We start from the raw sequence: 26,833 nt of genomic DNA on the forward strand, positions 1-26,833 counted from the left end.
GGGTTGGGCTAGATGACCTCCAAGATCCCTTCCGACTGATAGTCTATCATTCTGTAAGTGTCTCCTGTCTGAGCAGGGGGTTGGGCTAGATGACCTCCAAGGTGCCTCCCAAGTCTGAAGCTTTATGATTCTGTAAGGGAGTCCTCCCTGAACGTGGGATTGGACTAGATGACCTCCGCAGCCCCTTCCAACTCTGATACCCTAACGATTCTGTAAGGGTCTGCAGCCTGAGCAGGGGGTTGGGCTAGATGATCTCCAAGGTCCCTTCCACCTCTGTAATTAACAGTCTAACTTGTATCTTTTCCTATTCCAAAATCATCTCCCCCAATGTACAGAGCATCCCCCGTCTCACCACTGTTCGTTTAGGGACCGTTCGACTAGTTTCAACAGCCTGAAGAATGAGATTCACGGCCGGTCCTCATACTTACGACCGTCATAAGACAACCAAAACGGGCCAATGGCAGCTATTTGCCCATACAGCAGAATCTCAGGCGGGGGTCACCTGGATCGCCCTTCGGGACGTTCCCATCATATAAGACAGGCAAGTCCCCGGCTTACGACGCCTTGTTTAGCGACCGTTTCAAACTTGCCACGACACCGAACCCAAAGCGACGTGAGGACCAGTCCTCACCCTTACGACCGTCACGGCACGTCCCTCCCGCCCCCACCCCTCCCCCAGGCTCACGCGATCCACGTTCGGGTGCTCGGAAACCGTCTCGTATTTATGACGGTCGAAGGCTCCCGGGATCACGCGATACCCCGTTAGCGAACAAGGGGGAAGCCGGCTTCGCTGAGCGACCGTCCTGACTCAGGCCACGACGGCAGGGATTCGCCGAAAAATTCACGGCAAATTTTTTTTTTAAAAAAGGGTGCGACTCACTTAACGACCGCCTTGCTTAGCGACAGGAATGCAGCGGTCGTAAGTCGAGGACCACCTGCATTTGGCGATTCGAGGTCGCACGGCCGCCTGTCTCCTGCGGTCCCCCTAACTTTCCCAACCCGCCCCCCCAGATCAACACACACACACACACACACACACACACACACACACACACACACACAGACACACACATCTCTTTGTCCTCTGCCAGGCGCCACTAGGCGCCACGTGCCCGCATTGAATTCCCTTGGAAGCCGGAAAAACACATCTCAACAATGCTGTGCTGGCTGTTTTGAGGAGGAGAAAGCTCTGCCCTTGCAGTGCGGCTGTGCGCACCACACACAAACACACACACACACACACACACACTTTCTACCGCACTCACAATGCCTGGCGCTTCATTTGCCAGGAGTTATTTTTATCCCATCGCCCGCCCATCTGGAATGAAAGGATCCTCGGGAGACGTAGCGCGCGCACGCCGGGTGCAGGGAGAGAGAGAAGTGTGAAGTTGTTAAGTTGTGCGCTCCTTTCTCCACAATCCTCCTTTCCTCCCCGCCCCCACGCACACACCAAACCTTGCCCACCCTTTGCTCCGAAACCGAGAGTCCTCAACCGTCGTTAAGCGAATCGGGGGTGGGTGGGGTTGAGTAGAGGCCCACGGCCGCGAAGCGGAGCTGGCTTCGCCGCTACGCCGAGCCCCCGTCGTAAAAGTGAGTCCGTCGCGTATCGTCGGACGTTGGATCGGCAGACCGTGGGGATGTCGCGCCGGCCGTGGATGTGGGGAAAAACGACCCCGGCTCGCTTTTTTTCCACCACCCACCCCCGGCGCTGTTGTGACTTGGAACGGTCGCGAAGCGAACGGTCGTAAGCCGAGGACTGCTCGCAAGCAGAGGACCAGAGGAAGGCCAGGGGAGAGGAAGTGAAAAGGGGGCAAACACTGAATTTACGCGGTGGGATTGGATGCCGCCGCCTTCGTATTGTTTATAAAGAAGTCCGTCTTTGGCTCCTCCTCTTTTGCACCCCCAAACAACAGCCCTGCGAGGTAGCACGAGCTGAGAGAGGGAGGAACTGGCCCCAAGTCACCCAGATAGCTTTCGTGCCGAAGGCGGGACTAGAACTCACCGTCGCCTGGCGACTGGCCCAAAGTCAGCCAGCCAGCTTTCGTGCCTAAGGCGGGACTAGAACTCACCGTCGCCTGGCGACTGGCCCAAAGTCAGCCAGCCAGGTTTCATACCTAAGGTAGCACTAGAATTCACCGTCTCCTGGTGATTGGCCCAAAGTCACCTAGCCTACGTTCGTGCCTAAGGTGGGACTAGAATTCACCGTCTCCTGGTGATTGGCCCAAAGTCACCCAGCCGGTATTCCTGCCTCAGGCGGGACTAGAACTCACCGTCTCCTGGTGATTGGCCCAAAGTCACCTAGGCTACGTTCGTGCCTACGGTGGGACTAGAACTCACCGTCTCCTGGTGATTGGCCCAAAGTCACCCAGCCGGTATTCCTGCCTCAGGCGGGACTAGAACTCACCGTCTCCTGGTGATTGGCCCAAAGTCACCTAGGCTACGTTCATGCCTACGGTGGGACTAGAACTCACCGTCTCCTGGTGATTGGCCCAAAGTCACCCAGCCTACGTTCGTGCCTAAGGCGGGACTCGAACTCACCGTCTCCTGGTGATTGGCCCAAAGCCACCCAGCCGGCTTTCATGCCTAAGGTGGGACTAGAACTCACCGTCGCCTGGTGACTGGCCCAAAGTCACCCAGCCGGCTTTCCTGCCTCAGGCGGGACTAGAACTCACCGTCGCCTGGTGACTGGCCCAAAGTCACCCAGCCACCTTTCATGCAAAACCCCAGGACTACAACTCCCGGCGTCCAGGCAACTGGCCCCAAGCCAGCCGAAGGCAAAAAAACCCCAAAAACTAGAACTCACCCTCTCCCAATTTCTAGCCTGATTCCTTAACCCCGTTGTAGGCAACAATGGCTGTTTTTATGACTGGTGGACTTCAACTCCCAGAATTCCTGAGCCGGCCTGGCTCAACTTGGAAACCTCTCCCGTTCCCCTCAGCATGGCTGGCTCAGGAATTCTGGGAGTTGAAGTCCACAAGTCATAAAGTGGCCTAGGCCAGGGGTAGGCCAACTTGGCTCTTTTATGACTCGTGGACTTCACCTCCCAGAATTCCTGAGCCAGCATGAGGGAAACCTTGGCCCCCTTCATGACTCGTGGACTTCAACTCCCAGAATTCCTGAGCCGGCCTGGCTCAGCTTGGAAACCTCTCCCGTTCCCCTCCGCGTGGCTGGCTCAGGAATTCTGGGAGTTGAAGTCCACAAGTCATAAAGTGGCCTAGGCCAGGGGTAGGCCAACTTGGCTCTTTTATGACTCGTGGACTTCACCTCCCAGAATTCCTGAGCCAGCATGAGGGAAACCTTGGCCCCCTTCATGACTCGTGGACTTCAACTCCCAGAATTCCTGAGCCAGCATGAGGGAAACTTTGGCCCCCTTCATGACTGGTGGACTTCAAATCCCAGAATTCCTGAGCCGGCCTGGCTCAGCTTGGAAACCTCTCCCGTTCCCCTCCGCATGGCTGGCTCAGGAATTCTGGGAGTTGAAGTCCACAAGTCATAAAGTGGCCTAGGCCAGGGGTAGGCCAACTTGGCTCTTTTATGACTCGTGGACTTCACCTCCCAGAATTCCTGAGCCAGCATGAGGGAAACCTTGGCCCCCTTCATGACTCGTGGACTTCAACTCCCAGAATTCCTGAGCCGGCCTGGCTCAGCTTGGAAACCTCTCCCGTTCCCCTCAGCGTGGCCGGCTCAGGAATTCTGGGAGTTGAAGTCCTCAAGTCATAAAGTGGCCTAGGCCAGGGGTAGGCCAACTTGGCTCTTTTATGACTCGTGGACTTCAACTCCCAGAATTCCTGAGCCAGCATGAGGGAAACCTTGGCCCCCTTCATGACTCGTGGACTTCAACTCCCAGAACTCCTGAGCCAGCATGAGGGAAACCTTGGCCCCCTTCATGACTCGTGGACTTCAACTCCCAGAATTCCTGAGCCAGCATGAGGGAAACTTTGGCCCCTTCATGACTCGTGGACTTCAACTCCCAGAATTCCTGAGCCGGCCTGGCTCAGCTTGGAAACCTCTCTCGTTCCCCTCAGCATGGCCGGCTCAGGAATTCTGGGAGTTGAAGTCCGCCAGTCATAAAAAGGGCCGAGGGTTCTGCAGAACTTAGGCGGCCTTCGGATTTTGGGCCCGGCTGTGAAGCCAGTCTTGCGTGGGCCTCCCGGCTGAGGATAATGGGCTTTGTGGGAGACAGAGCTGACGCAGATGGACCTCAATCCCGCCCGAGAACCGACGGCGGCTTCCAACGCACCGGCCGCATTGCGTCGCCGGTTGTCGGTTCCCACCCACGGCAGCCTGGAAGCTTCTATTTTGGTGCCACGCTTCCAGCTCACACGGGTTTGGTGCAACAACACACAAATACACACACACACACACACGCACACACAGCAGCCGAGGAACGCTTGCCAGCAAGGTCCTCTCCGAACCGGTTTCCAAGACAACCACACACACCTTGGGAGAAGGTTGTGCACGGGCGCCACCGGAGTCAACCGGGGAGATGCTAAAGGCTGCCTTGTGGGTCTGTGGCTACACAACCACACCCGAGCTTGGGAGAGGAGAAATCCACTCTTACTACTTGGAGGAAGGCGATGGTCTCACGGCTTGAGGTTGGAGAAGACCTCCTTTCCCGGTTTGCAGAAGATCCTTTGAGGAATTTGCAACCTTCCACCTGGGTGGACTCCAACTCCCAGAATCCCCCGGGATCCCTCCATCTCTTTTCCAGGGGTCCATACCGCTTCCAAGCAACCGAGGCAGGGCGGCCCGCCTCAGGGCCTTGAAAACTATAGGAGTGTTCCTCAAGGTTGGAAGCTTGAAGATGAATGGACTTCAACTCCCAGAATCCCCCGGAATCCATCCGCACGTCTTCAGTGGTTCAGACGTGGTTCACGCACGACAACTCCCAGAATCCCTCAGGACAGCATGTAGAGAAGCTCGGATCGGTACCTCGCTATCGCCTTGCTATCTCTCGCCATCCGTTTCTCACCCTTGGTACAGTTTGACCTGGACTTCGTCCCAGAATACCCCAGCCGGCCTGCTTTAAGAGGAGTGGACTTCCACTCCCAGAATCCCCCAGCCGGCCTGCTTTAAGAGGGGAGGACGACTCCCCAAATCCTCCAGCTCGCTTCCTTTAAGATCCCTGGTCTTCAGCTCCCAGAATCCCCCAGCTAGGATGCTTTAAGAGGGATGGACTACAACTCCCAGAATTCCCCAGCCAGCATTCTTTAAGCGGTCTGGACTTCAACTCCCAGAATCCCCCAGGCATCTGGCTTTAAGCTATATGGACTTCAACTCCCAGAATCCACCACACAGCATGCCTTAAGTTACATGGACTTCAACTCCCACAATTCCTCAGCCATCATCCTTTAAAAGGGGTGGACTTCGACTCCCAGAATCCCCCAGCTGGCATGCATTAAGAAGGGTGGACTTCAATTCCCAGAATCCCCCAGTCAGCATGCTTTAACCTACATGGTCAACTCCCAGAATCCTCCAGCCAGCATGTTTCAAGAGGGGTGGACTTCAACTCCCAGAATCCCCCAGCCACAATGTTTTAAAAATACATGGACTTCAATTCCCAGAATCCTCCAGCCAGCATGTTTTAAGAGGGGTGGACTTCAACTCCCAGAATCCCCCAGCCACAATGTTTTAAAAATACATGGACTTCAATTCCCAGAATTCCCCAGCCAGCATGTTTTAAGAGGGGTGGACTTCAACTCCCAGAATCCCCCAGCCACAAGGTTTTAAAAATACATGGACTTCAATTCCCAGAATTCCCCAGCCAGCATGTTTTAAGAGGGGTGGACTTCAACTCCCAGAATCCCCCAGCCACAATGTTTTAAAAATACATGGACTTCAATTCCCAGAATTCCTTAGCCAACATGCTTTAAAAAAAATATATGGACTTCCCCTCCCAGTATTCCCCAGCCATCCTGCTTTAAGAAGTCTGGACTTCAACTCCCAGAATCCCTCAGTCAGCAGGGAATTCTGGGAGTGGAAGTCCACAGCCATCTCTCACTGTCCCAAGTTTGTGACCAATGCCGGATTGTGTTACCGACAAGAGACGTTGTGCGTTATTGTGACCTGGGCCGCAGCCATCTGCGCTCTCTCCCCAGTTCAAAACTGGAAGCTAAAGACCAGTATAACCAGTATAGCCCCCGCCCCACAAACCCCTCTCCATCTCCTCTTGAATTTGCTCAAATACAGACGGTCCTCCACTTAGGACAGACGCTTCATTTAGTGACGGTTCAAAGTGACAATGGGACCGAAGGGAGCGACTCAATTCACCGTTGTTCCCACGCTTGCCACCGCTGCAGCATGCCCGCGGTCACGGGATCGACGTTCGGGAAGCTTGGCAACTGACTCGCATTTGCGACGGTCGCCGCGTTCCCCCGGCAGGGCACGCGATCCCCTTTTGCGAGTCAACGGGGGAGAGCTGGATTCGCTTAAGGACCGCGTGACTAACTTAACGACGGGAGAGATCCGCTTAGCCAAGGTGGCTAGAGAGGTTGTCAAGCGGGGCAAAACTCACTTCACCCGTGTCTCGCTTAGTGACCAAAATTTTTTTTTTGGGGGGGGGGGCGCTGCTGTGGTCGTAAGTCGAGGACTTTCCGGTAGAAAAGTGTGCAAGCAAACAGACCCATGCGGTTTTGATGCTACTTCTTTCACTTTGGACACACAACACCCACAAACGCACACCCCCGAGGGACAATTCCGTGCAGGAAACACACCAAACCACCCTCCCGCAAAGGCGACAACTTGATGGGTTGCGACAAACGTCCAACAAGATGCAACGTGAGTTCCCCGGAGTTCCTTCCATGCAAAGACGTGTTGTTGAACGGTCTACACAAACACAAACACACACACAGAGACACACACACGAAACGTGCGCCTTGCTTCGTGACCCGACTCGAGACGGCCCAACCGTACCACGTTGAACGTGACTTGAAGTCCCCGGGGTGTTTAAGAAAGAGAAGCTGAGGGACAAAAAACCAGGTCAGGTGGCCCACCTCGAACATCTCCAGATGAATGGAGAAGGTCCAGCAGAGGTGGTGACTCATGGTCATGGGACGTTATGGACCTCTGGGCTCCAAAAATGGTCGGGTTGAAGAGGAAACCCACGTCTGGACCATGAAAGGGCCTTCAACTCTTTGATTCGCTACCATTAATTCAAGTCTCTCCTGCCATGGTCTGAGATGTTCCCCAGAATCCACGTTGGGTTTGCTGTTGGAAACATCTTCCCAGAAGGACAGGAGGACAGCCGAGTCCAATGTATGTTCCTAGCAGTCAAGAGCCATGTCAGCAAGACTCCAACTGAGCAGGAAGGTGGTCTACAGCCTCAAGAGGTCCCTCAAGAAGTTTCTGAGCTAGAGGGAGCTGGTCTACAGCCTCAAGAGTTTCCTCAAGAGGTTCCTTAGATAGAGGAAGGTGGTCTACAGCCTCAAGAGGTTCCTCAAGAGGTTCCTTAGATAGAGGAAGGTGGTCTACAGCCTCAAGAAGTTCCTCAAGAGGTTCCTGAGATAGAGGGAGGTGGTCTACAGCCTCAATTGGTTCCTCAAGAGGTTCCTGAGATAGAGGGCAGGTGGCCTACAGCCTCAAGACGTTCCTCAAGACGTTCCTTAGATAGGTGGTCTACAGCCTCAAGAGGTTCCTCAAGAGGTTCCTTAGATAGAGGAAGGTGGTCTACAGCCTCAAGAGGTTCCTCAAGAGGTTCCTGAGCTAGAGGGAGCTGGTCTACAGCCTCAAGAGTTTCCTCAAGACGTTCCTTAGATAGAGGAAGGTGGTCTACAGCCTCAAGAGGTTCCTCGAGAGGTTCCTTAGATAGAGGAAGGTGGTCTACAGCCTCAAGAGTTTCCTCAAGACATTCCTTAGATAGAGGAAGGTGGTCTACAGCCTCAAGAGGTTCCTTAGATAGAGGAAGTTGGTCTACAGCCTCAAGAGGTTCCTGAGCTAGAGGGAGCTGGTCTACAGCCTCAAGAAGTTCCTGAACTAGAGGGAGGAGATCTACAGCCTCAAGAGGTCCCTCAAGAAGTTTCTGAGCTAGAGGGAGCTGGTCTACAGCCTCAAGAGTTTCCTCAAGAGGTTCCTTAGATAGAGGAAGGTGGTCTACAGCCTCAAGAGGTTCCTCAAGAGGTTCCTGAGCTAGAGGGAGCTGGTCTACAGCCTCAAGAGTTTCCTCAAGACGTTCCTTAGATAGAGGAAGGTGGTCTACAGCCTCAAGAGGTTCCTCAAGAGGTTCCTTAGATAGAGGAAGGTGGTCTACAGCCTCAAGAAGTTCCTCAAGAGGTTCCTGAGATAGAGGGAGGTGGTCTACAGCCTCAAGAGGTCCCTCAAGAGGTTTCTTAGATAGAGGAAGGTGGTCTCCAGCCTCAAGAGGTCCCTCAAGAGGTTCCTGAGCTAGATGGAGGTGGTCTACAGCCTCAAGAGGTTCCTAAAGAGGTTCCTTAGATAAAAGGAAGGTGGTCTACAGCCTCAAGAGGTTCCTTAGATAGATGGAGGTGGTCTACAGCCTCAAGAGGTCCCTCAAGAGGTTCCTGAGCTAGATGGAGGTGGTCTACAGCCTCAAGAGGTTCCTAAAGAGGTTCCTTAGATAAAAGGAAGGTGGTCTACAGCCTCAAGAGGTTCCTTAGATAGATGGAGGTGGTCTACAGCCTCAAGAGGTCCCTCAAGACGTTCCTTAGATAGAGGAAAGTGGTCTACAGCCTGAAGAGGTCCCTCAAGGGGTTCCTGAGCTAGATGGAGGTGGTCTACAGCCTCAGCGAAGGCTTCCAACCCAACAGTCTCCTTAGCCCGAGAGGAGGACCACCTTCCCCAGGTTAGTGACCCCACAAAAGACACAAACCGGGTTAAGAAGCACACAGACCAGAAGCGGGAGGCAACGCGGCGGGCCCAGCTTGAGTTCCAGATCGGGCCGGGAGGCTCGGCCAAGCGGATTCAAACCACGGCCTCTCCCGAGACAAGCCAGGAACGCGGTCATGCCAACAGCCAAAAGGGTTAAGTTAGGTGCTCGGGCCCAAACGCCAAAAAGGTGTCTCACACGCAAAGCTGGAAGGTGCCCGGCGGCCGCAATCGCAAGCACACACCTGTGTCTCGCCGGCTGGGGAGAAGCGGCCCGTCGGCGGCATTCCCAGGCCTTCGCCGGCCTCGCTCCGGAGCGGCGTCCCTCGGCGAAGGAAGCCCCCGCGACTTGGTGGGTCTCATGTAGCCCTTCATGGGTGGAGGAGGTCTGGCCGGGCTCTCTTTCTTGACCTCTGCCGGTGGGCCTCGCTCAGCATGATCGGCCACCGCCGGTGACGTCGAGGCGGGTGGTTCTCCGCCTTCGGCTCTCAAGCTCGGCCCGTCGGGCAGTTGGCTGGTTTCTCCAAGTTGGCCGGTCTTCTTCTCCTCCTCCCCGTCGGTTGGTCGAAGGAGAGGGACCATCTTGGGCCCGTCCTTGTCGTGAGCGGACAAGAGGTTGCCCACTTCCTCCGCCGGGACGTTATCGGTCCTCCACCGACTTCCTGAACTGTCAGGAGGCCTCGGTTCAGCTTCTCCTCCATCTTCTGCTCCCGTTCCTGGTGGAGAACTTCCACCCCCAAGGACGGCCGTTGCAGTTAGAAGAGTTGACGCTTCCTTCTCGGACCCCTTAAGAGCTTGTGTTTCCGTAGGGACCTCATCGTCTCCTGCAAGGCCACCCCGTCCTTCCGCCACCAGCCCAGGAGCCATCTTTGGCTTCTCCTCCACCATTTCTGGTGAGCCAAGACCTTCTCTTGGGTCTCCAAGCTCCGCTCCTCTGCTTTCTTCTGCTAAGTGGGAACCATGATGCGTTTCGGCCACCGAGTCACGGCCTTCGGTGGTCCTCTTGTTCTTCTTCCTCTTCTCCCTGACATCCACCCCAGCTTTCATGACCAAGGAAGCTTCTACGTCTCGGCCTTCAAGCTTGGCCAAGTTCTCCTGGAGCTCCTCCGGGATCTTCTGGTCCCCCAACTTGGCGTCTTGTAGGAACTGGGGGAGACAAAATGGCCCCTCGTCGGCCAACTTGCTGGAGTGTTGTAAGAAGGGGCAGGTAGGACCTTGAGTTTGGGCGGTGGCTTCCTCAAGAGCTCCAGCTGGGTCAAAGACGTTGGTCAGGTCCTCTTCCCAACGCAGTTGACGTCCGGGAGGGAAGCTCTGGATGTTCCTGTTTTCATCGACGACCTCCGCTTCTCCTAGGGTGAAGTCCGAGCCACCTCCCCGACGAGGGTCTTCACGGCGGATGTCTTCCTTGGTTTCTTCTGGAGGGACAATCGAGGTCTTCTTGCTTTTCTTCTCCGTGGACTTTTTGAGGGGTTGCGGACCGGAAAGATCGGAGACGCCATCTTTCTTCTCTCTAGAAGCTCTCGATGCTTTGGTCTTCACCTTACTCTCAGCTTCTAGGACTCTCCCGGTCTCCGATGTGTCCAGAAACGGGACGGATTGTTCCAAAGTAGGCAGGTCTGGCCCACTCTTTCCTTTCTTCTGTCCTCCAAACATTTCTTCAACCAAGAGCTCGGCGGGAAGCTGGCCTGGAGGCTTGAGGAGATCTTCTGAGGTCTCCTCCTTGGCGCCGTGGGAGGTGGGGACCTCCTCAATCTTAACTCCTCGGTGGCGTTGACTCGATGGTTCTGCCTTCATCTCCGAGACCTTAGGAACTTGGAGATCTTGAAGATCACCCTCTGGTTTCTTCACTTCCTCCAGGACTTGAGGGAGGAGAACATGTGGCTTGGATGGACCTTCTCCACCTCCATCTTGGTGAGCTTCCTGCCCCTTAGGAGGTGTTTCTTTGGTCTCGTGGAGATCTTCGGCCTTAGCAGGGTTGGCTTTCTCTCCTGCGGTGGACAACTCCTCCAAGCCAACGTTTTCCCCCTTCTTTCCGCCCGTTGTTTCCAGCAGGACGGGAAACAGTTGGGCGGCGCCTGGAAGTTCTAGCCCTTGACTCTTGGGAGGACCTTCTTGAACGAAATCGCCTTTCTTGGAAGACACCAGCCCGTCCCTCTCATCCGACGTCTTCTCCGGCTTCAGAGATGGTCCCGCCGAGGGACCTCGGCGAGAGGTTTTGCTTCTCCCGTCGCTGCTCCTCTTCTTGGTTTTGCCGGTGGCCCACCCGAAGCTGAGGTCTTCTCCTCCGCCAGGTGGGCTGGCCCAAGGGGGTCCCTTGTTCCGATCCGGCCCGGGGACCGTGGACTCAAGGAGAACCCGGCGTTCCGTCTGCTTCTCGGGGGCTTCCGAGATGAAGGGAAACGCCGATGGAAGAGTGTCAACTCCATCTGGAGAACCTTGGATGTTTTCGCCCGAGGGGACAAAGGGAGGACTTGTTTGCTTCAGACCATCGGCAAAGGTGATGTCAGCCCCTTCCTTCTCTCCCCTCCGTTGGGTTGGGTCAAACATCTGCCGAGAAGCTAGGTGGTCCTCCATGGTGGTGAGGAACGGTTGCCTGAAGGAGCTTCTCTCCTCGGACTTTCTGCTCTTCCCCACGCTGGATCTCTTCTTTGGCTTCTCTCTCGCTCCCGGAGAAGTGGATAAAGTCTGTTCTGGGTTCCTGGTTGTCCAACCGATCTCGCCCAGGCCCTCAAGATCTACCACGGCTGAAGCTTTGCTCCAGCCAATCTTCTCTTCCTTCACTTCTGGGATTGGCTTGGCTTTCTTGCTTTTCCCATCGCTGTCTCTCTTCTTGGGCTGGTCGTGTCCCAACTTGAGAGCGGTTGGAAGTTCTGGAACAGGAAGGCCAAGGAGCTCCTCCGTCGGGCCGGTGAAGGACACAGGGCCACCACCAACGAACAAAGGCTGGGCAGGATCTGAGGTGGGTTCCACCACGAGTGGAGCTTGGGCAGAATGAAAACCGGATCGTTGGCTCCGTGGACTTTCTTCGGGGGTCCCTGAGACGCCGGAGTTGTCTTCTCCGCCTTGATGAAGAGGCGTTCCTTCTTGAGTTGGGACGGTCGCGTTGGAGTCAGCGGGAAGGTGGAGATCTCTCTTCGCCTCGCTCTCCTTCTTGAAGACCTCCTCCAGTTCCTTGGCTTTTTCCGCCGGCTCTTCTTTCCTTCCCAGACCTTGAAACTCTGGAGGAACCTTGTCAGGTGCCACCAGAAGGTCTACGGTCTGGATCTCAACCTTCTGCCCAGCCGCAGAGCTGGTCTCCCAAGCGGACCCGTCAACATTTGAGGCCTTTGGAGGTGTCCGAGACGTCAACTCTACGCTTTTCTCCGCGGGACGTACTTCGGCGCCAGGAGGAGAAGGAGGAAGAGGAGAAGAAGAACTTCTGGGCTGCTTCTTCTGGTCCTCAGAAAGTTCTCCCTTTGGACTTTCGGGCTGCCACGCTGAGCCGTCGTCCGCCCGTGCTTTGGCTTGGCTCTGCTCTCCCGGTTTGGGCTCCGAGGGAAATTTGGAAGGCTCTTCAATCTCCACCGGAGGAAAAGATGGACGCCCAGGGCCATCCGGTTGACGTCCTCCAAGACCGAGCTTCAAAGAAGGCTTTCCGGGAACTTCGCCGGAGGCCCACGAGACCTCTTTAGAAGCTTCCCGGAGAAGGTCTGGAGCCAGTGGGCTTCGAAACGGGTCCTCCCACAGGTCGGCGCCCCGTGGCGGCGGCCCTTTCTTTGCCTTCCCTTTCTTCTTCTTCTTCTTCAAGGCGGCGGAAGCTTCCGGATCCCAACTTTCTGGAGGTAGCTCCTTCGAAGCTTCCACCGCTTCCAAAGCCGGGCCATCTCCTTTTCTGGACCCTCTCTTGCTACGGGGGGAAGGTCTCCCGACGGAGCCGAAGTCGGCCACGAAAAAGGAGTCCCCGCGTGGGACGTGGCTCTTCGGGGTGGGAGAACCTGGCAGATGTTCTTCTGGAGCATCGGCCAGAGTCGCCTGGACAGGCTTGGCGTGGCCAAACCGGCGGCGGTGGTGGTGGTGTTCAGCCGGTTTGGGAAGAGGCCTTCCTGAGGCCGAAGGTCCACCTGGAATACAGGAAGGGGGGCTGAAGGAGAAGGGAAGCCACCACGGAGCCAGAGTCCCACGTTCCAGACGTGCGGATTCCGAGACCGGATGGCTTTTGGGGGGGGAATCTCAAGACGGATCGAAAGACGAGAGGACCTTTGTGGTCTTCTTGATTTCCGGGCAGCCGACACGCCCCGGCCCCCGCCTATTCCTTATTTCGGGAAGACCAATTCCCGACAGCGGTGGAAACACAAGCGGCCACCAGAAGCTGGGAATGCTCCAACACGGGGAGACTGGATGGCTACTTGTCGGAAACGGCATAGGGTTTCCTGCCTGAGCAGGGGGCTGGACTAGATGACCTCCGAGCTCCCTTCCAGCTGTGTGGTTCTATGATTCTGTAAGGGTTTCCTGCCTGAACAGGGGGCTGGACTAGATGACCTCCGAGCTCCCTTCCAACTCTGTTATTCTATGATTCTGTAAGGGTTTCCTGCCTGAGCAGGGGGCTGGACTAGATGACCTACGAGCTCCCTTCCAACTCTGTTATTCTATGATTCTGTAAGGGTTTCCTGCCTGAGCAGGGGGTTGGACTGGACGACCTCCGAGATCCCCTCCAGCTCTGTTATTCTATGATTCTGTAAGGGTCTCCTGCCTGAGCAGGGGGTTGGACTAGATGACCTCCAAGGTCCCTTCCAAGTCTGTCCTTCTATGATTCTGTAAGGGTTTCCTGCCTGAGCAGGGGGTTGGACTGGACGACCTCCGAGATCCCCTCCAGCTCTGTTATTCTATGATTCTTTAAGAGTGTCCTGCCTGAGCAGGGGGTGGACTAGATGACCTCCGAGCTCCCTTCCAACTCTGTTATTCTATGATTCTGTAAGGGTCTCCTGCCTGAGCAGGGGGTTGGACTGGATGACCTCCGAGATCCCCTCCAGCTCTGTTATTCTATGATTCTTTAAGAGTATCTTGCCTGAGCAGGGGGCTGGACTAGATGACCTCCGAGCTCCCTTCCAACTCTGTCCTTCTATGATTCTGTAAGGGTTTCCTGCCTGAGCAGGGGGTTGGACTAGATGACCTCCGAGGTCCTTTCCAAACCTGTCCTTCTATTGATTCTGTAACCGTCTCCTGCTTCACCAGCGGGTTGGACTAGATGACCTCCGAGGTCCCTTCCGGCCCTGTCGTTCCACCATTCTTCCCGCAAGGTGGAAGTCTCCACTTAAGGGGTGTGTGTGGGGGGGAGTAAGTCTCCTTCCGGATGTCCACCCCGCCTGCGATTCAACCACACACCAAAACGTCTCTGAACGTGTGAATCCCCCCCACGTCCCTCCGATGTATCCCCCAACACTTCGGAAGATGTACTTCATGGGAAAAAAGACGGGACCGCACAACGAAAGCCCTCTTTCCCGGAAGCGCAGGCCGACGTGGTTTCCCGAGCGTTGCCCCGGAGCCTCCCGTTTCGGAAAACCGGCTCGGGAGTTCTCCCCGCCATCGGTAGATGAAGCCGCGGCGTCCGTGGTGGGAATTTTAGGTAATCGGAGCAACCGACTAGCGACGGGTGGGGAGAAAGGCAGCTTGCCTCAGCAGCCGAAGAGAAGGGAAGAGGGGAAAAAAAAATTGGAGGACGGAGGACAGGAGGAACTCGGCTCCCGTTTTCTCCGTTCGGTTACTCACCTTCCGGTTCGGCAGAGGGCTCCACGGGGTGGACAGCTGCGTCCTTGGCCTTGACCAATGTGGGCTCTTCAACCACGGAGCGGGGAGATCCCACCTGGGGCGTCTCCCCAGGCCCAGATCCCATTGACTCTGCTGAAGACACAAAACAAAACAAAACTTGGGGTTGACCGCCGCCAAGTGGAGAACTTTCCCCCACGGACGAGAACTTCCGGTCCGGCGACCGAAAGGTATGTTCTTCCGAGAACGACCTCCAGAACTTCTCGGCTTCAAAGGATCCGAGGCAGATCTGACGAGAAACTCCCGGTCCGGCGACCGAAAGATATGTTCTTCCGAGAACGACCTCCAGAACTTCTCGGCTTCAAAGGATCCGAGGCAGATCTGACGAGAAACTCCTGGTCCGGCGACCGAAAGATATGTTCTTCCGAGAACGACCTCCAGAACTTCTCGGCTTCAAAGGATCCGAGGCAGATCTGACGAGAAACTCCCGGTCCGGCGACCGAAAGATATGTTCTTCCGAGAACAACCTCCAGAACTTCTCGGCTTCAAAGGATCCGAGGCAGATCTGACGAGAAACGTCCGGTCCGGCGACCGAAAGATATGTTCTTCCGAGAACGACCTCCAGAACTTCTCGGTTTCAAAGGATCTGAGGCAGATCTGAAGACCTCTTCTTCCTGAGTCCGGTCCCAACAAAACTAGGAAAACATCAAGGAACCCCCAAAGATTCGAGGGTCCTTGACGCCGATCGTAGATGTGTCCACCGCCCACGCCACTAGGTCTAACTCCCGGAGATCTTGAGCCGACCAGGATGACGTTTGGACCTAGCTCAGGAAGTCCAAGAGAAAGACTTTACATCTGCCAGGGGTCTTCCGACTTGGCCCTTGGATGACTTGGGGACTTCCAACTTCCCGAATTCCTCAGCCGGCGTGCCTGGTTGAGGAATTCTGGGAGTTGAAGTCCCCAAGTTATCCAAGGGCCAAGTTGGAAGACCCCTGCTCCATGTTCTAAGTGAGGGGGTCTCCAACCTGTGGGTTGAGGCCCGTTACCGGTCCGTAGCCTATTCGCAACCGGGACGTGAGTGGTTGGGTGGTGCGCGCGAGCACCCAGGGCGTGACTCGCGCGAGCATCATGGGTGTTCAGGGTCTCGCTCACATGAGCGTCGTGGGCGTTTTGAGGCTTCACTAGCGCGAGCGTTGAGGCCTTGTTCGTGAGTCGCGGGTGTCTGCGTCTCGACTCGAGCGAGTGCTCCGGGCGGGCCTCGCTGGCGCAAGCTCGGCTGGTGCTCGGGCCCTCACGCGAGCACCGGAGGAGCTCGTAGCTGCACGGGTGCGAGCTCTCGGGGCCTGACTCGCGCGATCGTCATGCGCGTTCGGGGCCTCGTTCGCACAAGAGTCGTGGGCGTTCGTGAGTCCGCTCGCAGGAACATCCCGGATGGTCTCAGCCCCAGTCTTGCGAGGGTCACGGGTACCCGCGCGAGCGCCACAGGTTCAGCCCCGCTCACGCGAGCTTCGCAAGTATTTGCGGGTTAAAGGTGCTCGCACGAACCTCACAGGAGCTCCTAGCCCTGCTCACGCGGGCTTCACGTGTTCGCATGAGCGTTACAGGTGCTCGCGCGAGGCTCAGATGCTCTCAGCCCCGCTCACGGGAGCTTCGCAGGTGTTTGCGTGAATATTGCAGGTGCTCGTGCCAGCCTCACAGGTGCTCTTAGCCCCGTTCATGCGAGCGTCACAAGTATTTGTGAGTTACACGTGCTCGCGTGAGCCTCACGGGTGCTCCTAGCCCTGCTCACGCGCGCTTCACGTGTTCGCACGAGCGTTACAGGTGCTCGCGCGAGGCTCAGATACTCTCGGCCCCGCTCACGTGAGCTTCACAAGTGTTCGTGCAAGGGTTACAGACGCTCGCGCGAGCCTCACCGATACTCTCAGCCCCGCTCACGGGAGCTTCGCAGGTGTTTGCGTGAATATTACAGGTGCTCTTAGCCCCGTTCATGCGAGCTTCACAAGTATTTGCGTGTTACAGGTGCTCGCGTGAGCCTCACGGGTGCTCTCGGCCCCATTCGCGCAAGTCTCACGGGTGCTCGCATCTCACGGGTGCTCACGCCCGCTCCCGTCCCGTCCCCAGCACCATCCCTTCTTTCCCCACTTCCCGTCACCGGGCAAAAGTTGGGCAACTCTTGTTCTCTTCTACATAAGTCTCCCTTAACTACGATTCCGGAAGCCCTTCTCGTTGACGTTCTCCAGCCCCCAACTTCATAATCTATCCGGAGCAGGGCCATCAGGCGAGAGAAGAAGTTGAGATGGAGAAGAGAGGAAGGAAAGAGGTTGATTTGGGGAGGAAAAGAAGTCGACGGTCCCGTCGTTTGGAAAAGTTCTCCTTACCTGCAGGATCTGGAAGATGTTCTCCAGCTTCACCCGCCGTTGGTTCCTTCAGCTTTTCAGGCGTGCCGGAAGGCTGCGGCTGTTGCTTCTTCTCATCAAGCTTCTCCGGCCCCTGAAGGTCCTCCAGGACTTGGCCGGGCAAAGAAGAAGAGGATTGGATTCCCGGCTCGGCTAGGAATGGACAGGTTCCTTCCCCTTTCTCAGCAGGCTGGGTGGGAGAAAGAGGAGGGGTGTCAGCTTTCCAGAGGGGAGAATGTGGAGGTCCATCAGCTTTCGGAGCAGGAGAAAATGGAGGTCCATCAGCTTTCTGAGCAGGAGAAAATGGAGGTCCATCAGCTTTCAGTTGAGGAGAAAATGGAGGTCCATCAGCTTTCAGTTGAGGAGAAAATGGAGGTCCATCAGCTTTCAGTTCAGGAGAAAATGGAGGTCCATCAGCTTTCAGTTGAGGAGAAAATGGAGGTCCATCAGCTTTCAGTTCAGGAGAAAATGGAGGTCCATCAGCTTTCAGTTGAGGAGAAAATGGAGGTCCATCAGCTTTCAGTTCAGGAGATAATGGAGGTCCACCAGCTTCCTGAGCAGGAGACAATGGAGGTCCATCAGCTTTCAGTTCAGGAGAAAATGGAAGTCCACCAGCTTTCTGAGTTGGAGAAAATGGAGGTCCATCAGCTTTCGGAGCAGGAGAAAATGGAGGTCCATCAGCTTTCAGTTCAGGAGAAAATGGAGGTCCATCAGCTTTCTGAGCAGGAGAAAATGGAGGTCCATCAGCTTTCTGAGCAGGAGAAAATGGAGGTCCACCAGCTTTCTGAGGAGAAAATGGAGGTCCATCAGCTTTCAGTTCAGGAGAAAATGGAGGTCCATCAGCTTTCAGTTCAGGAGAAAATGGAGGTCCATCAGCTTTCAGTTCAGGAGAAAATGGAGGCCCACCAGCTTCCTGAGCAGGAGACAATGGAGGTCCATCAGCTTTCAGTTCAGGAGAAAATGGAGGTCCATCAGCTTTCAGTTGAGGAGAAAATGGAGGTCCACCAGCTTCCTGAGCAGGAGAACGTTGACTTGTCCCCTCCTGCATCTGCGAGGCGAGGACCACCTCGCTTTCCCCTTTCTTCTCTCCTCGCTGGGTGGGAGCGCCCATCAGATCTTCTGTTCTGAAGCTGGGAAAGGCACTCAGGTCTTCTTCTCGAGCGTCAAAGGAGAGGCACGGCGGAGCCACCTTGACTTCATGGGTCGGAAACATGACCGGCGTTGGGTCTTCTGGCTGTCCTCTGTCTTCTCCCTTGGGACCTTGAAGGACCTTCTTCCCTCCTTCTTCTGCTTCTTCCAGCCTGGGACAACTCTCGGCGGGGAGGACGATGATGTCTTCGTCCTCAAATTTGACTCCTTTGGACCCGGGAGTCTCCAAGAAGCCTGTTTGGGGGAGGAAAAAAAAGAGGAGGAACCGTCAGGGGTAATCGGAAGCTGGTTAGATGTTGGCTTGATGGCGCTGCAGGTCGTCTCCCCTTTTTCCGGACCATGGATGGTCGGGGATGGGACTACCTGTTGAGATCTCCCGTCGCCTCCGCTGAAGGTGGGAACCGGGACGGCGCGGCAACTCCGGTTCGAAAGAGAAAAGGGGCAACAGAAGCGCAGAGTGGGAAGGGACCTCGGAGGTCATCTAGTCCAACCCCCCCCCGCTCCAGTGGGAGGACCTTTTACAGAGGCACAGAAGAACAGGGTTTGGAAGGGGGACCTCGGAGGTCCTCTAGTCCAAAGCCCTGATCGAGCAGGAGACCCTTACGGAACCGCAGACTTGGAAGGGACCTGGGAGGTCATCCAGTCCACCCCACCCCCCAGCTCAAGCAGGAGAAACGTACGGAATGACAGAATGACAAGAGTCGGAAGGGGACCCTGGAGGCCTTCTAGTCCAACCCACCCTCCGGAAGCAGGAGACCCTTACAGTCGTGGAATAACAGGGTTGGGACCTCGGAGGTCATCCAGTCCATCCCCCTGCTCAAGCAGGAGGAAGAAATTACAGAATCGCAGAGTTGGAAGGGACCTGGGAGGTCATCCAGTCCACCCCACCCTGCTCAAGCAGGAGAAACTTACAGAATCACAGAATGACAGAGTTGGAAGGGACCTCGAAGGTCATCCAGTCCAACCCCCTGCTCAAGCAGGAGACCCTTAGAATGACAGAGTTGGAAGGGACCTCGAAGGTCATCCAGTCCATCCCCCTGCTCAAGCAGGAGACCCTTACGGAATCACAGAATGACAGAGTTGGGAGGGACCTCGGAGGTCATCCAGTCCAGCCCCCTGCTCAAGCAGGAGACCCTTACAGAATCGCAGACTTGGAAGGGACCTTGGAGGTCATCCAGTCCACCCCCCTGCTCAAGCAGGAGAAACTTACAGAATCACAGAATGACAGAGTTGGAAGGGACCTCGGAGGTCATCCAGTCCATCCCCCTGCTCAAGCAGGAGACCCTTACGGAATCACAGAATGACAGAGTTGGAAGGGACCTCGGAGGTCATCTAGTCCAACCCCCCCTACCACTCCAGAGGGAGGACCTTTTACAGAGGCACAGAAGAACAGGGTTTGGAAGGGGACCTCGGAGGTCATCTAGTCCAACCCCCTGCTCAAGCAGGAGAAACTTACGGAATCGCAGAGTTGGAAGGGACCTCAGAGGTCATCCAGTCCAACCCCCTGCTCAAGCAGGAGACCCTTAGAATGACAAGAGTTGGAAGGGACCTCGGAGGTCATCCAGTCCATCCCCCTGCTCAAGCAGGAGACCCTTAGAATGACAGAGTTGGAAGGGACCTCGAAGGTCATCCAGTCCACCCACCTGCTCAAGCAGGAGACCCTTACGGAATCGCAGAATATTGGAAGGGACCTCGGAGGTCATCTAGTCAGTCCATCAGTCATTCATCCCCACGAATGAATGACGGAGTGAACGAAGAAGGCAGCCCTCAGCCCTATTTCCCCCCTTTTTTTAAAAAACTCTCACAAGACGGGCCAAGGAAGCGGGCCCGACTCCGGCGGCCCGCTCCTCACTCAGCTCACCTGCTTGAGTTCCTTCGGGAGGAAGCAAATCGCGGTCCAGACAGGGTTCAAAGCCCGTCAGCTCCTCCATGGTAGGCAGAGCAGGAGAAACTAAGAGATTTACACAAGATTTACAACGCCGCGTTAGCCTCTTTCGAAACCTTTGCGCCCGCAAGAGATCGAAGTTGACTCGGTCAGTCAGGAGGGATCTCCTGGTGGCACCATTTCCCCCCACCCCAATAAAAAAAACCCAGAAGAGGGAGGAAGAGAGAGAAGGAGGGAGGGAGGACAAGACCTAAGGAGAAGGAGGAGAAGAAAGAGAAGGTGGATGGAGAAAGAGAAGGAGAAAGGAAGAGGGCTGAAAAGATGAAGGAGAGATGACGAAGGAGATGGACGGAGAAGGAGAAAGGAAGAGAGAGGAGGAGGAGGAGAAAAGGAGGAAAAGATGGATGGATGAAGAAGGGGAAGAAGGAGGAAGGGGAGATGGACGGATGGAGAAGATGAAGAAGGACGGATGGAGAAGGCGAAGGGGAGAAAGAGAAAAAGGAGGAAGGAGACGACGGATGGAGAAGATGAAGGACAAAATGGATGGAGAAGGCGAAGATGGATGGATGGATGAAGGAAAATATGGAGGGAGGAGGTGAAGGGGAGGAGAAGATGGATGGAGAAAAGAAAGGAAAACATGGATGGAGGTGGCGGTGAAGGGGAGAAGGAGAAGATGGATGGATGAAGATGAAGAGCAGGAGAAGGAGAAAGAGAAGATGATGGACGGATGGAGAGGATGAAGAAGACAAGACGGAGAAGACGAAGGAGAAGACGGGACGGCAAAGCCAACGGGGTGGAAGAGAAGACGGCGGTCCAGTTGGCGGCCTCTACTCAAGTGGAGCCAAGGCGTTGGGTGGACGGAGACCCAAGATGGCTCCCCAACCCAAGGCCAAACCCGGCCACCTTGACAGAACCGCCCTCCTCCAGGGGACTCTGTGGTTAGGAGAACCCCAACCCTCATCTCCACCGCCTTCTCCACCCAAAAGAAGCCCAGGGCCAGAAGATGGAAGGAAGGAAGGATGGGACTTGAGGAACCGCCTTACTCTGGAGAACCTCCGCTCTCCTCTCACCTGTGGAGACCGCCTGCTCGGCTTCTGGAGGACTCAGCTCCCCGGAGAAGACCATCTCATCTCCGCCAGGGTGGTGCTCCTCCACCTCAGCGGGGACCTTGTGGGCCTCTGTGAAGAAGATACCGAGCTGAGATGTTTCCACCTCAGAAGAACCCACACTGACCAGGCTGGTCCTCTTCCTCCCCGTCTTGGGCTTGCTTGGAAACCTGGGTGGGGACCCAGTTCCTTCCCAGAGCCAACATCTGGAGAAGGTTGGAAGGTCCACCTCAAGGACAATGAATTGAGTGAATGTAGGTCGCCCCGCTTCCACGCGTCCCATCCTTGCGTTGGACTAGATGATCTCCCAGGTCCCTTCCAACCTCGTCGTTCTGCGATTCCGTCGAGGGTCTCCTGCCTGGGAAGGGGGTTGGACTAGAAGACCTCCGAGGTCCCTTGCAACCCTGTTATACCGCAAGGGTCTCCTACCTGAGCAGGGAGTGGAGACTAGATGACCCCCCAAGGTCCCTTTCAACTCTGTTATACTATAAGGGTCTCCCGCTTGAGCAGGGGGTTGGACTAGATGACCTCCGAGGTCCCTCCCAACTCTGTTATTGCATGATTCTGTAAGCGTCTCCTGTTTGAGCAGGGGGTAGGACTGGATGACCTCCGAGGTCCCTTCCAACCCTGTTATACTGTAAGGGTCTCCTACCTGAGCAGGGAGTTGAGACTAGATGACCTCCCAAGGTCCCTTTCAACTCTGTTATACTATAAGGGTCTCCCGCTTGAGCAGGGGGTTGGACTAGATGACCTCCGAGGTCCCTCCCAACTCTGTTATTGCATGATTCTGTAAGCGTCTCCTGTTTGAGCAGGGGGTAGGACTGGATGACCTCCGAGGTCCCTTCCAACCCTGTTATACCGTAAGGGTCTCCTACCTGAGCAGGGAGTTGAGACTAGATGACCTCCCAAGGTCCCTTTCAACTCTGTTCTACTATAAGGGTCTCCCGCTTGAGCAGGGGGTTGGACTAGATGACCTCCGAGGTCCCTCCCAACTCTGTTATTGCATGATTCTGTAAGCGTCTCCTGTTTGAACAGGGGGTAGGACTGGATGACCTCCGAGGTCCCTTCCAACTCTGTCATGCTATGATTCTGTAAATCTCCTGCTTCAGCAGGGGGTTTGACTGGATGACCTCCGAGGTCCCTCCCAATTCTTCTTCTTCTATCAGGGTCTTCTGGGGGGCGGGCAAGACTAGATGACCTCTGAGTCCCTTCCTACTCTCTTTCCTTCTACGATTCTGTAAAGGTCTCCTGCTTGAGCAGGGCGCTGGACTAGAACACCTCCAAGGTCTTTTTTTGCGAAGGGGCTAGTCCTCAAGGTCTTCAGCAGTATGGATCCGGGTTTGGTGTGTGTGTGTGTGTGTGTGTGTGTGTGTGTGTGTGTGTGTGTGTGTGTTTATGTATATGTATGTGTGTATGTGTATACACACAGACACACACACACTGAAACACACAGACACACACAGACACACACACACACAGACACACACACACACAAAACAAAATCGGATCCATATTGCAGTTTTTTATCCAGCCCGGTGTTTGAAGATTTAATACTTTCAAGAAAATATGCCTGGGATTTCTATTTTTAAAATTATTAAGAATATATATGAGTGATGAGAGCAAAGAAGCTTGAAATAGCTATATCAGCCTCCCTTTAATTCTTTTGTCAGCAATCCAAATTTATTTAATATCTCTCTGTGTGTATATATATGTGCATATATATATATGTGTGTGTGCATACACACATATATACATATACATTTGCATGCATACATACCTACATATCAACACACACATATATATGCATGCCTACACACATATATACATATATACACATATATACACATGCATTTGCTTGCATACACATACATATACACACATGTATATGCATGCATACACACATGTATGTGTATATACACACATACACATATACATACATGCATATATATACATACATATACATTCGCATGCACACACATACATATGCATACACACACATATATGCATGCATACACACATGTATGTGTATATAGACACATATATACATATATACATGCATATACATGCATACATACACGTATGTATGTGTATATACACATATATACACATACACATATATACACATACACATATACATATGCACACATATACATGCATACATACACATATGTATGTGTATAGACACATATATACACATATACACACATGTATGTATATATACATATATACATACACACACATATACACATATACATTTGCATGCACACACATACATATACACACATATATGAATGCATACACACATGTATGTGTATATATATACACATATATACATATACACATATACACACACACACATATACACATATACATTTGCATGCACACACATACATATACACACATATATGAATGCATACACACATGTATGTATGTGTATATAGGTAAAGGTTCCCCCGCACATGCGTGCTAGTCGTTTCCGACTCTAGGGGCCGGTGCTCATCTCCGTTTCAAAGCCGAAGAGCCAGCGCTTGTCCGAGGACGTCTCCGTGGTCATGTGGCCGGCATGACTAGACGCCAGAGGCGCACGGAACGCTGTTACCTTCCCACCGTAGCGGTCCCTATTTTCCTACTTGCATTTTTACGTGCTTTCGAACTGCTAGGTTGGCAGAAGCTGGGACGAGTAACAGGCGCTCATTCTGTTACGCGGCACACGGGATTCGATCCGCCAAACTGCCGACCTTCTGATCGACAAGCTCAGCGTCCTAACCCACTGAGCCACTGCATCCCTTGTACATATACATACAAACACATATATATGCATACACACATGTATGTACACACACACATATACACACACATATATATACATACACATATACATTTCCATGCACACACATATGCATGCATACACACGTATGTGTATATACACATATATACACACATACACACATACATAGATATACACATACACACGTATACACACACACGGACACACACATACACACACATATATATATGCATGCATACACACAACTATGTGTATATATACACACACATATACGCATATACACACCTATGTACACATATACATTTGGATGCATACACATATACATATGCATGCATACACACACATACATATACACACGAATATATGCATGCATACACATACATACACACACACACACACACACACACACACACTTGCAAGGGAGAAAAGAAGCAAGGGGCCTGAGACTGGCTAGGGCAGGGGTAGGCAACCTTGGCTCTTTTATGACTCGTGGACTTCAACTCCCAGAATTCCTGGGCCAGCCACGCTGAGGGGAAAGAGAGAGGTTTCCAAGCTGAGCCATGCTGGCTCAGGAATTCTGGGAGTTGAAGTCCACGAGTCATGAAGGGGCCACAGTTCCCCCATGCTGGCTCAGGAATTCTGGGAGTTGAAGTCCATGAGTCATAAAAGAGCCAAGGTGGCCTACCCCTGGCCTAGGCCGCGTTATGTCTCGTGGACTTCAACTCCCAGAATTCCTGAGCCAGCCACGCTGAGGGGAAAGGGAGAGGTTTCCAAGTTGAGCCATGCTGGCTCAGGAATTCTGGGAGTTGAAGTCCACGAGTCATGAAGGGGCCATAGTTCCCCCATGCTGGCTCAGGAATTCTGGGAGTTGAAGTCCATGAGTCATAAAAGAGCCAAGGTGGCCTACCCCTGGCCTAGGCCGCGTTATGTCTCGTGGACTTCAACTCCCAGAATTCCTGAGCCAGCCACGCTGAGGGGAAAGGGAGAGGTTTCCAAGCTGAGCCATGCTGGCTCAGGAATTCTGGGAGTTGAAGTCCACGAGTCATGAAGGGGCCATAGTTCCCCCATGCTGGCTCAGGAATTCTGGGAGTTGAAGTCCATGAGTCATAAAAGAGCCAAGGTGGCCTACCCCTGGCCTAGGCCGCGTTATGTCTCGTGGACTTCAACTCCCAGAATTCCTGGGCCAGCCATGCTGAGGGGAAAGGGAGAGGTTTCCAAGCTGAGCCATGCTGGCTCAGGAATTCTGGGAGTTGAAGTCCATGAGTCATAAAAGAGCCAAGGTGGCCTACCCCTGGCCTAGGCCGCGTTATGTCTCGTGGACTTCAACTCCCAGAATTCCTGAGCCAGCCACGCTGAGGGGAAAGGGAGAGGTTTCCAAGCTGAGCCATGCTGGCTCAGGAATTCTGGGAGTTGAAGTCCACGAGTCATGAAGGGGCCATAGTTCCCCCATGCTGGCTCAGGAATTCTGGGAGTTGAAGTCCATGAGTCATAAAAGAGCCAAGGTGGCCTACCCCTGGCCTAGGCCGCGTTATGTCTCGTGGACTTCAACTCCCAGAATTCCTGGGCCAGCCATGCTGAGGGGAAAGGGAGAGGTTTCCAAGCTGAGCCATGCTGGCTCAGGAATTCTGGGAGTTGAAGTCCATGAGTCATAAAAGAGCCAAGGTGGCCTACCCCTGGCCTAGGCCGCGTTATGTCTCGTGGACTTCAACTCCCAGAATTCCTGAGCCAGCCACGCTGAGGGGAAAGGGAGAGGTTTCCAAGCTGAGCCATGCTGGCTCAGGAATTCTGGGAGTTGAAGTCCACGAGTCATGAAGGGGCCATAGTTCCCCCATGCTGGCTCAGGAATTCTGGGAGTTGAAGTCCATGAGTCATAAAAGAGCCAAGGTGGCCTACCCCTGGCCTAGGCCGCGTTATGTCTCGTGGACTTCAACTCCCAGAATTCCTGAGCCAGCCATGCTGAGGGGAAAGGGAGAGGTTTCCAAGCTGAGCCATGCTGGCTCAGGAATTCTGGGAGTTGAAGTCCACGAGTCATGAAGGGGCCATAGTTCCCCCATGCTGGCTGAGGAATTCTGGGAGTTGAAGTCCACCAGTCATAAAAGAGCCAAGGCTGCCTACCCCTGGGCTAGGGCAAGGAAGGCGGCTGGCGAGGGCTTACCTGGGGATGCAAAGAAAGGGGCGGGGCCTTGTCCCTCCGCCAGGTGGGCAGCGTCCAACCAGAAGTCTTCGGGGGGAGGCGGGGCCGTCGGCCGGAAAGGGGCTGGAGGAAAGAGGGAGCAGAGAGAAGAGTTGCCCACTTCCAACGGTCCTCCACTTACGACGGAGGGAGGGAAGGAAAGGAGGGAGGGAGGGAAGGAAAGGAGGAGAGGGGCGGAGGGAGGGGAGGAGTGAGGAGGAAGGGAAGGGAAAGGAGGAGCAGGAGGGAAGGAAGGTACGAAGGAATTTTGAGAAAGAAAAAGAAAGAAAAAGGGAGGGAGGGAGGGAGGGAGGGAGCGAAAGAAGGAAGAAAGGAGTGTGTGGGTTGGAAGGAAGGAGGGAAGAAAGGAAGGAAGGAATTTGGAGAAAGAAAGAGGGAGGGAGGAAAGGAAGGGAGGAAGGGGAAGGAAGGAAGGAAGGGAGAAATGGGCGGGAAGGGTGGGAGGGATAAAGAAGGGAAGGAAGGAAGGAAGGAAGGAAGGAAGGAAGGAAGGAAGGAAGGAAGGAAGGAAGGATTCTGAGCTGCTACTATTTTTAAATACTAGCATTTAAATCCCTTCTAGCCCTGATGACGTTCCCCAGTTGGGTCATGAAACGTCTGTAAGAAAACGACCCAGTTCAGACACCATCAAGGACAGTCTTCCTCCTCCTCTTCCTCCTTCCTCTTCCTCTCTGCAACCCCTGCCCCCATCTCTTCTAGCCCTAATGACGTTCCCTAGTTCGGTCATAAAAGGTCTGCAACAACTCAGACCCC

The 26,833-nt window shown here is 54.3% G+C and overlaps 1 protein-coding gene across 3 annotated transcripts; it reads right to left on the reverse strand.

Moving 5' to 3' along the window:
* Positions 1 to 8,778: 8,778 nt before the first annotated feature.
* On the reverse strand, positions 8,779 to 26,596 carry LOC308677617 (uncharacterized protein). 3 transcript variants are annotated; one of them, XM_081344182.1, is made up of 6 exons: positions 26,042 to 26,596; positions 21,063 to 21,170; positions 19,969 to 20,058; positions 16,941 to 18,341; positions 14,566 to 14,697; positions 8,779 to 12,920 (listed from the first exon to the last, which is right to left on the reverse strand). In XM_081344182.1, the coding sequence occupies exons 2-6, from the start codon at positions 21,115 to 21,117 to the stop codon at positions 9,016 to 9,018; spliced, it is 5,583 nt and encodes a 1,860-aa protein (XP_081200308.1). In that variant the 5' UTR covers positions 21,118 to 21,170; positions 26,042 to 26,596; the 3' UTR covers positions 8,779 to 9,015. The 3 variants fall into 3 exon arrangements, with proteins under 3 accessions (XP_081200308.1, XP_081200309.1, XP_081200310.1); XM_081344183.1 differs by lacking the exon at positions 19,969 to 20,058; XM_081344184.1 differs by lacking the exons at positions 19,969 to 20,058; positions 21,063 to 21,170.
* Positions 26,597 to 26,833: the final 237 nt, after the last annotated feature.

Source organism: Vipera berus (assembly GCF_964194415.1).
Source record: "Vipera berus genome assembly, chromosome: Z".
Classification (NCBI taxonomy): Eukaryota; Metazoa; Chordata; class Lepidosauria; order Squamata; family Viperidae; genus Vipera; species Vipera berus.